This window comes from Enhydra lutris, unplaced genomic scaffold (assembly GCF_002288905.1).
Source record: "Enhydra lutris kenyoni isolate GAN:26980312 unplaced genomic scaffold, ASM228890v2 scaffoldscaffold24, whole genome shotgun sequence".
NCBI classification, from domain to species: Eukaryota; Metazoa; Chordata; class Mammalia; order Carnivora; family Mustelidae; genus Enhydra; species Enhydra lutris.
Genome location: NW_019154108.1, coordinates 25,597,858 through 25,607,859, shown reverse-complemented (window position 1 = coordinate 25,607,859; position 10,002 = coordinate 25,597,858). Strand labels below are relative to the sequence as shown.

At 47.1% G+C, this 10,002-nt stretch overlaps 1 protein-coding gene across 6 annotated transcripts in view; it reads right to left on the bottom strand.

Annotated features, from left to right (window-relative positions):
* LOC111150676 (astrotactin 1) overlaps nucleotides 1-10,002 on the bottom strand; it is a 320,695-nt gene that overhangs the window by 3,170 nt on the left and 307,523 nt on the right. For 5 of the 6 annotated variants that reach the window (XR_002640811.1, XM_022508208.1, XM_022508210.1 and 2 more), the window contains one exon: nucleotides 3,796-3,979. Coding sequence is in view for 5 of the 6 variants with exons in the window: in XM_022508208.1 (XP_022363916.1) it covers nucleotides 3,796-3,979 (184 nt within the window). In the remaining variant the exon portion in view is untranslated. Of the gene's footprint in view, nucleotides 1-1,669; nucleotides 2,077-3,795; nucleotides 3,980-10,002 lie in introns of those variants that run through there. The other variant, XM_022508212.1, reaches the window with a different exon arrangement.

The following is a 10,002-nucleotide window of genomic DNA, read 5'->3' as shown; positions in this document are numbered from 1 at the left end:
GATGGAGGGATGGGTGGATGGATGGATGGATGGATAGACGATGGAGGGATGGGTGGATGGATGGATGGATAGACGATGGAGGGATGGGTGGATGGATGGATAGACGATGGAGGGATGGGTAGATGGATGGATGGATGGATGAAAGAAAAGTCTGGCTGTGTAAAAGGGGCAGGCAGCAAAACAAAAGAGAGAAATAAAATGCCATAAGGAAAAATAAAGGAAAAGAACTATTTTAGTGGGAATTTATGCCCTTTTAAAATCATAGAGTTGGCAGTTTTGAAAGACAAATCAAATCCGTTTTCTTTACAGCCGGCAATTTACCATCGCTAAACGACAAATAATGTGTTGGAGTGAACATTTCCCTTTTCAAGGCTATTTTAGAACTAAGCAGAAACAGCTGATATACTGAACTTCGGAGGGTATCAAATGTAACTAATTATGCCCGGATGGAGGGTGTGACAGCGAAATACGAGTGAAGACAACAGTGCCCTTGGTGCACACTGACACAGGGCCCCCCGCCCCAGGGGGAAATGCAGACTCTCTGAGGCACACGTGACCTAATTAGTGTGCAGGTGTGCGCCTGTTCCACTCCGTCTTCTCCCTTGGAAAGCCGGGAGGCCACCACCATGGAGACCCAGTCCAGAGAGGGGGAAGAGGAGGGCTGTCGCAGATCACCAGGGAGGAAAAGGAGTGGAGGAGACCGAGGTTGCTCCAAGTTCGCACACCCTGGAGCGCAGGGATCCCTCCGGGCCGGGGCAAGAGCCTGGTGGCCTCTGCGTGCAGCCTGGGGAGGGAGGCTGTCACCACAACCGTCTTGCTGGTGCACAGCCTTCTCCCCCGTGCCCCTGCCAGTGAGAGACACAGGGGCTACTGTCAGCCAGCTGTCAGACCTCACCGGCTCTGAGCGACGGAGCAGCGTTCCCTCACTCAGTTCTGTTCCTCCTGTTCTTTGAACCCCGAAGTGCCCAGAGACCCACAAAGTTTCTCTTCTTTGAATGAGCTCCCTCCCGTAAAATGCCGTTCTGAAAAGCTCAGTGATCAGCGACCCTTACAGGATTTACCAGCTGCTCGGCTAACTTCTCATGGGAAGAACCAATGCTTTTCTAATTCGGTCACCAATTCTTTCAAGAAAATGGAAGTTTCTGCACTCCATTGAGAATGACCTTTCAAAGAACAATAAGCACATTCGTTTCATTCCTCCCTTTCTGTCTGGCCGTGACCACCACATTCCTGGGAGGACGTGCTGAGAGGGGCAGAGAGGAAGCTGGAGGGAAGGTGAGGAGATCCAGCAGGGACGGAGAGAACGCGAGTTCATCGGAAGGCAGTCGTATTTTCTCCCACTTCAGTGGTGGGTCAGAGGAAGTCCAACACTCCGCCTGCCACCTACGTAGCATCTCCTGCAGATGGCCTCTCCTCCGTCTATTGGCCTCTGTGGTTGGGCCAAGCAGGCTTCCAAAAGTCGTCATCAATAGGACTTTGGTGGCCCTTCCTCTTAATTTATCCCACTACAAGTCATTAGTTGTTGACAAATTCTTGGAAGGTGGAGGGAGAGGAAGTGAAGGGAGAATGAAGGCAGCATGAACATCATCCTCAGGACAAGAACATGGGAAAAGAAAGGATTTGATTAGCCCATGGAGATCTTGTGGCTACTTCCATAGCTCAATTTAAAAAAAAAAAAATTATTTGGGTCTGCCCTTGATCATCTCAGAGCCTGTGGATTTCTTCTTTCTTAGCAGCAATGCAACCAATGCTGTTGTCAAAGTAGTTCAACCCACAAGTCAATCTGGAGGCCTCTGTGAAAGTTAAGGGAAGGGATTTAACTGAACTGAGGGGGTCGTTTCTGCCTGCTTACAGGGAGTGTGTGGTCCACAGACCCTCTTCTGTTCACACTCACGACCAACTCCAAAGATGATGGATGCATCTCAAGGCAGAAGGCTTTTCCTTTTTGGTGGTTCTCCCCATGACACCAGAGAGTAAATCTTGATTTCCAGAAGCTAATGAAATTACACAGTGTCTTCTAATACAGAGCCTTGAAAAACCAGCACCACACATGAAAGGGTTTCCAGGGAGGAGAGTCTGGGAAGAGAATGTCAAGTCAGCAGCATGCCTAACTTTACAGGGGGAGCCACACTTCTTCCCCTGCTCACTTGCTTTATTAACCAATTTTCCTTCCGACTCTTGAGTTACAAGAGAGAAATTTTAAAAGCAATCCTAATGCCCTTGGAAATCAAGATGATATATGCAATGTTAGTGCTATTCAAATTGTGACATTTATGTTCCCTAACCAAGAACTGTATATATATATAGTCAATAAATGTCAGAAGGAGGGAGGAAAGGGTGGGGAGCAGAGAGGAGGGAAGAAACAGAGTGAGGTGAGAGGGGGAAGGCAGCTTGGGAGAGAAGCAGAGAGAGGGGATAACAGTAAGCATAAGTAATTATGAGGGCAGGAGTAATAAGGTAGGGAGCAGAGAGGACATATCTTAATCCGTATCTACTTTCTAACTCAGGGTTCGATTTCTTCTGAAACTGAGACAAAGCCAATGAGAAGTCCCTTACATACTTCCCTCTGTGTTCTGGTCCACAGCCATGGCATCTGTTTTCCCGAGGACTATCAACTTTTATAATAACTGCAGGAAATAATCTACAGAATGCAGAAAGATTCTTCCTAAACTTACACATGAAATCACTGTGTCTCAGAAGATCATTTTGAGTTTCTTCCTTCTCTTAAAAGTAAGAGAATAGGAGGGAATGTTCTGAACAGTGGTCTTTTGGAGAGTTTATAACTTCAGGTCACAAGAAGCACACTGACACTTGGTCTCCCTCCAGTTCAATCAGCGGTCAGATAGATGGGACAACATTTGGGTGATGTTTTCGTGTAGCATCTTGGCAGGAATGCAAGAATTCTTTAAGTGCCAGAGAATTCCATTCCATTGTGTGGATTGTCTTCATTTGCTTTCCATTTGTTTTTTTTTTTTCCTTAAAAAGAGTCAATGAGCCACCCCCTTTTTATCCCTTATGAACCCCTAAATAGTTCAAGGACATACAGGTACCAACATTCCATGCAAGCCTCTTTCACTGAATCTATCTTATAATTCCAGTATTTCCACCAAAATCTGTTTTTCTCAGAGCAGGAGTATGTAGCCATGATGAATGGAACAAAAGGAAGGTGGTTATCTGTACACGTTCTTCCAATTTCTCTCTTTCTAAGAATGCTGTGTTGCAAAACCTAAAAGCAGTGGGTACTGAGTATTGAAAAGTCATGGCCTCGGGGCCAGGGGATGCTGGCAAAAACTATACTGTCCTAACTTTGGCCAACAAAGATGTCAAAGATGTCAATTGGCTACCTCCATGTTGTCTTTCCAAAGGATGTGCAATTGAGCTGAAAATACGTCTGTAAAATGCATATTGTATACGCAAAGCTCATACGTAATAAATACTTTCGTATAACTTCTTCAATAAAATTCCTAATTTTCTTTCACAAAGCAAGGAGGCTTCCAGCTTCTACCGTTTTTAGCATTTGGAATGCTATGTCAGCGTGATAAAGAGGTGGCTGAAACGGGTCAAGGGCAAAGATTTTTTTCAGAGTTCAGGAAATGTATTCATGACTTCCCTACTTAAATACAGCTTACCCAAAACTAATCGCTATGAACTGAGCTCTATAAAAGCACAGGACTTATTTCTCCGAGCTCCTAAGGTCACCCAGGAAATCTCTGTGAATCCATGGGTGCAGGAGGACAGGTACAGAATTTCAAAGAGCTAAGGTGGTTGTAAGCAGTAATGGAGTTTCTTGGTTACCTGGGACCTAATTCGTCCTCACACCGCCAGGTGAATTCTCCAAAACTCTCATAGTGCTGGTTATAGTGGTAGAGGACTCGATGTAGGGTGGGGGAGCCCAGGTCCAGGAGGGTGTTATAGGCAGTCTGCTGCTCCTTCCCACTGGTGTAGCCATTGAAGAGATTGTAGATCTTATCTGCTATTTCTGAGGGCAGAAAAGGCAAATAAAGAACATTTTAAATGCACGTATGTAGCCACACAACATACATGTGTGCATGTGTATGGAGACATGTGTCTACCTGTATTTACACATATACGTGTGGGTGTGTGTGATGTGTGGCTTAAAGAATAAGAACCTGGAGCCCGGAGACCGTGGTTTGAGTAATTCACTTTTATCTCAGTCCCGTCGGGTATTGCTCTCTTTTCTAAAAAAATGAAAACCTTCAACTAGAATATCGCAGGTCAACTTCAGTTATAATATTCTTTGTCTTTACCCATGTTTCCTGAAAATACAGTGCCTGCAGCAAAAAAAAAAAAAAAAATCTCAGGTGAATACTTTACTGGCAAGTGCAGTCCCGGGGAAGCTGGAGGGAGGAGAGAAGGAAATGAGGCCAGAGAGGAGTCTGAGGGAATGTAGGGGGCGTGCTAAGAAGCAGGTGGTGCGCTTTGCGGGAGAGGAAGCTGCTGGATCCCCGCTGGTCCGTCCAGGGGGAGAAAGGAAGACTCTACCGTCAGCTCCCATCTCTGATGGCTCCGTGGGGACGTCTCACATTCGCCCCCAAGAAGCATTAGCTCCCCTGCACTTCCAGGTTATATATGCTGGGGTACCAAGTGGGTCCTGCAAAAGCACAGGGAAGCCCAGGGGGACCGAAATTTGACTCAGGGATGGAGGGAAGCACTGTCAGGTGAAGCTTGAGCCACGTGAAGAACCAGGAGTGGCCCCCATGACTGCAGGCTGGCAGAGCCTTTGCTAGGGCTGCCCAGACCAGATACAAAGACAAGCTCACAGCTGTGTGTGACACAGAGGCAGAACCTGGTACATCCTGCAACTCCAAATGAGTAATCTTTCAGTTTAATTTATAACTCTTAGCTTTCTCCTCCAAGGCATACATTGCTCATGCGAACTTGGTCAAGTGGCAAAGTGGCAATGAATGTGTATAGCCTTGGCATTTTTTTCCTACGGAGCTTGAAGTCCTTTATCATTAAATATTTTTGTATTAAACCTGTCAGAAAGGAGATTTGTTCACATTCCCCTCTCAACAGCTGGGAACTGAGATCTGGAGAGCAGAACTCTTGTCTCCGATCCGGTGTTAAATCTGGGAACGAAGAAACTAAGTCTACGGATTTCCAAGCGAGCACTTTGCCCACTTGACCCCCTGTCAGCCAAAAGGCATAGCAACCTGATTCCATGTCACAATTCCAAGTGAATTTTGGGCTGTTGGTAATGACATAGTCATCGCTGTAGGGGTTTTCTGGGTTGGAAGGAAGAAAATTTCTACCCCTACCTACTCTGTCCAGACACTGCAATGATTTCCTTATTTTTCTATCTAGCCCATTGCCTACGAGGACAGGCGCCAGATCTTACTTCCATGTCCTGAGTAGCTAGCACAGGGCCAAACAACAGAGCAGGTTAAAAGAAGTGTTAATTAAATTAATGTAATTCATGATCTTTCCAGTGATCTCTCTCCACCCCAGGCGATACCAATCCTTTAGCAACCAAACTCTCATAGCCAGCACCTTAACTGCATTATAAATAACTTCGGTCCAGAAACCCATTCAGATTTGCAGGATTTTTAAATTCTCAGGTTGTTAAAATAGGATCAAGTAGACGGTGCCTTAGAACATAAAGGGCTATGATATCGCCCGTTACTTATTAATGGCCTACCAATTGTCAAGAACTTCACATGTATGAACTCCAATCTTCTACCAACACTGCAAAATGGATATGAGTGTCCCTCTCCTCTACATCTGGACATTCAGAAAGAGAGAGGCCAGGTCACCTACCCAAGGTCATATAGCCAGTGTGGGCTCAAGTCAAGTTTTAAAACTGTGTCTATCTTCCATCGCTCTTTTGTACCGATGCTCAGGGGATGGTAATGTTTGGCCAATTTAAGAAGATATAGGAGGGAGAGTCTTGGGGAATGCAAATCTGGGGTGACTATTTCTCATAGAGGACTTCTCCTAGTTGGCCCATAGATGCCAAGTAAGAGGGAGTCTTGGTAAGAATGCACGGGGCTCCTTGTTCCTGGAGTTCAGACAGAAGCAGAAGGACTAGTCTAAGAGCTGTGTTTTCTTTCTTTCTTTCTTTCTTTCTTTCTTTCTTTCTTTCTTTCTTTCCTTCCTTCTTTCTTTCTTCCTTCCTTCCTTCCTTCCTTCCTTTCTTTCTCTTTCTTTCTTTCTTTCTTTCTCTCTTTTTAAGGATTTTATTTATTGAGACAGAGAGAGAGAGAACATGCATGAGCAGGGTGAAGGGCAAAGGGGGAAGCAGACTCCCTGCCGAGCAGGGAGCCAGATGCGGGGCTTGATTCTGGGACTCCGGGATCATAACCAGAGCTGAAGGCAACCGCTTAACCGACTGAGCCACCCAGCTTCCCCAAGCTATGTTGATTTCAACGGGAGGAGGGGGACATGTACTAGATGAAAGAACGGGGGAGGAAAAACGTGGGCGATCAGACTACAGGCCAGATAGGAAGTCTAGGTTTCCTTTTCCCAGGCTTTTTGTTGATGGCTCTATGTTCTTATTTCTAGTGATTAGAAATAGCATCCCAAACCCCGGGCCCCGGTTATAACTGTCTCCGCCAAGGAACAGAGACGGCTGAGGAGGTGTTCTCCAGCGTATTTACTATTCTCATAACACAACGGTAATATCTAGCTAGAAAAGGCTGATACTTCCCACTAGCAGCGGCATGCGTGCCTGAGACCAGGTGGGAAAGGCCCAGGCACCACCATAAATCTCCTAAAACCAAGATAATCTAACTCTGGGGTGTGCTTACAAGCCGACATCCATAAACGGCATGCTATATTCAGGATATATGCTAGGTTCCTAGTGCATGAGTATTTCTGATTCCTCCTATTTCCACTGAGAAAATTTAGGAATATTATTTCATTAGCTTTCTCACTGCATCTCAAGAAGTCACTAACTCGAGAATGGAAAAAAATAACAAGGTATTTTGAGTTATCATTTTACCCAGTTTTCAGCTTCACAGAAGTCTTGGGCTATCCAAAATAAGGATCTGTTTTCCCTGTCTTTAAAATGCAAGGCGCTCAGGAACAGTTAAAATGCATGTGGAGAGGGCACCTGGGTGGCTCGGTGGGTTAAGGCCTCTGCTTCTGGCTTGGGTCATGATCCCAGGGTCTTGGGATCGAGCCCTGCATTGGGCTCTCTGCTCAGCAGGGGGCGTGCTTCCTTCCCTGCCCTCCCTGCTCCCCGCCCCATCTCTGCCTGCCTCTCTGCCTACTTGTGATCTCTCTCTCTGTCAAATAAATAAAATCTTAAAAAAACAAATTTAAAATGCATGTGGAGAGACAGCAGGGAGTATGCAGACTCGGCCTCATCAGGGAAAAGAGAAGCTGAGTTATTCATTATTAGAAGGGAGCCAGGACCTCTCAGACAGCAGAATAAACCATGGGGACTGAAGTCCTCAGGCCCAGAGTTACGGTTAAGAACTGGCACCACGGCATTGTTTGCAAGCCACAGACTAGCTGTATGGCCTTGGACAAGTCACTCAACCTCTCTGGGTCTTAGTTTCCCTTTCTGTTCAACGATGGTGAATGATACACACCTTCTAAGATTATGGTGACACTAAAAGTGACCTTAAATGTAAACCGTTTCTGCAGCATAACGTCCGGACCCAGGAAGCATACCTTTATTCATTCACTCAATACAATTTTTCCTGAGGGCTTAGCACATGCCAGGTCAAGGAGAAACTGACAAAATTCCTCACCCTTGAGGCACTTACAGTCTAGTGGGAGGGGGCTTTTCTGGAAGCAACATACATCACCTGGATAATATCTTCTGTGAGGAAGTGGGAGGAAGTCAGACAGGAGAGGGAGGCATGGGAGTGTTGTGTAGGGCCCTGAGATTTTAATCAGGGTGGCCGTGAGAGGTCTCAGTGAAGAGATGACCCCGGGGCTGAGAGCCGGAGGAAGGGAGGAGATGAGCCACAGGGATGTGTGGGGAAGAGCATGCCAGGGGTAAGCAAGACCAGCAGAGAGCTCCCAGCCTCTGCTGGCCTTGCTGGTAATTGAAAATAGCAAATAAGCCGTTATAGTATTTGGAGTAAGATGAGTTGAGAGAAGAGCCAGACAATAGGAGATGTTATTTTATTATTATTATTTATGATGATGATTAATCGTTACTGGTTCTCCAGGAGATCATGCTTTTCCCAATGCTATGAGAGAGACTCTGAAACCGAGGAGTGCAAGAGATTGGGGCAAATAGTCTTATTTGAGTGAGAGGAAGTGACTCCCGGGGCAGAAGTGAGCTTTTATTCCCCAGGCTGTGAAATTCACTATGAAATGAGAATCTTGGGAGGCATCCATACCACCTAAAGGCTCCCCTGATGCTATGACAAAAATCCCCCGAGTGGCAGTCCTAAGTCACCACTTTCATTAGTCGCTGGGTGGGGGCGGGGGGGGGGTGGGGCTGAGAACTCAGTCTATTCCCACTGAACTGAATTTCACAGAATTCCCTATGAAAACCTGAGGGCAATGATCCTTCTCATTCTTGGTGCTGTCTCCACCACAAATTCCTTTCCCCCACCCCCAGCCCTTGTCCGCCCTCCTCCTGCCATCCCTCTCCAGGCTGCTCTGTGCTGCCTTCACAGCCCTGACTTTCAGCCTCAGGAATCAAACTTGATCTCCACCCGGAAGGCCTGTGAAAACATAGATTGTTGGCTCCCTCCGGAGCTCCTGATGGTGTGGGTCTCAGATGGAACCTGAGAATTTGCCTTTCTGACAAGTTCCAAGGTGCCACTGCTGCTCGTCCAGGTCACATTTAGGGAACCATGGCTCTATACGAATTCATTCTCTCAAGACTTCCCTTGCCTCCTGCAGGACCAGCAATATGGCAAACAGCTCTCCCCTTACCCTTGACCTTGGCAAACACTCTTCCTTTTCTCCGTGTCCCCGCCCGAAGCTTTCTCCCACACAGAGGAATCTTCCCATGCCCCAGTCTTTCAGTCTCTTATGACCTCCTGCAAACGATCTACTGTTCTTTATGTATATATACAAAAAAGTCCCACCTTAAAAACTCACCTGCCTCTTCCTATTTCCACCAGCTCACTTACTAGCCACTCTTCCACATCCGTGGAAAAACCTGGCATCCGGTTCATTCCCCACTTCATTTCTCATTACCATTTTGGGTGGCTTCACTGTCCACATGAAAAAACTCTTTAAGACTAGACCTGTCCCCAGGCTCCCAGCCACCTAGAGTCAATCATCATGTTGGAGACCTTCTGCAGCTTTGAGACCGTAAATCCCAATTATCACACATGGTGAACACAGCCTGCTTTCAAGCCTCCTGTACTTCTCCCGGCCCTCAAGTCTGTCCTTCAGCCCTCTGGTCTTTTGGCAACGCCATTCCCTCTGGGCATCAACTCTGCATCTACACCCTTCTCTCCCTGACATAATTCACAGGGCCCATGGCTTGTGCCCTCAACCAGCTTGCTCCCTTCTTGGCCTCTTCTCGGTCTTCATCTAGGATGCTGGGTTCTGCTGGGGGACAGTCACAAGCCATTGAACTAGGCAGTTCTGCTCAGCCTGCCTTGGCATGACTTCTTTCTTTCCTGCTCCAAGCCATCAGCCAATCCTTTTGGTCCTGCCATCAAAATAATTTAGAGCCAGAACATTTCTCGCCACCTCTCTCACCAGCATCTTCTCTCCTCTGTCCCTGCCATCGCCTTGGTGGCCCCTGGACCTGCTACTTGGAGTCCACTCCCAGCACAGCAGGTGAATGAGCCTGTGAAACAGTAAACGTGATGATGTCCCTCTTCTGCTTGAAGTACTCAGCGTTTCCCTGCCTAGTCCCAGCCACGCTGGGGCCCCATGGGATCCACCCCCACCCCCAGCCCCTGGCAGCTCCCCACCATCTTCTCTCCTCCCCATCCCTCGCCACTGTCGGGGGCCTCCTTTCTCATCTTCAAAAACACCAGGCATCTGTGTCCTGCTGCTCCTCTCTCTGGAATGATCTTCCCCTGGGTATCTTGGTATCTTCCTCCTTCACCCTCT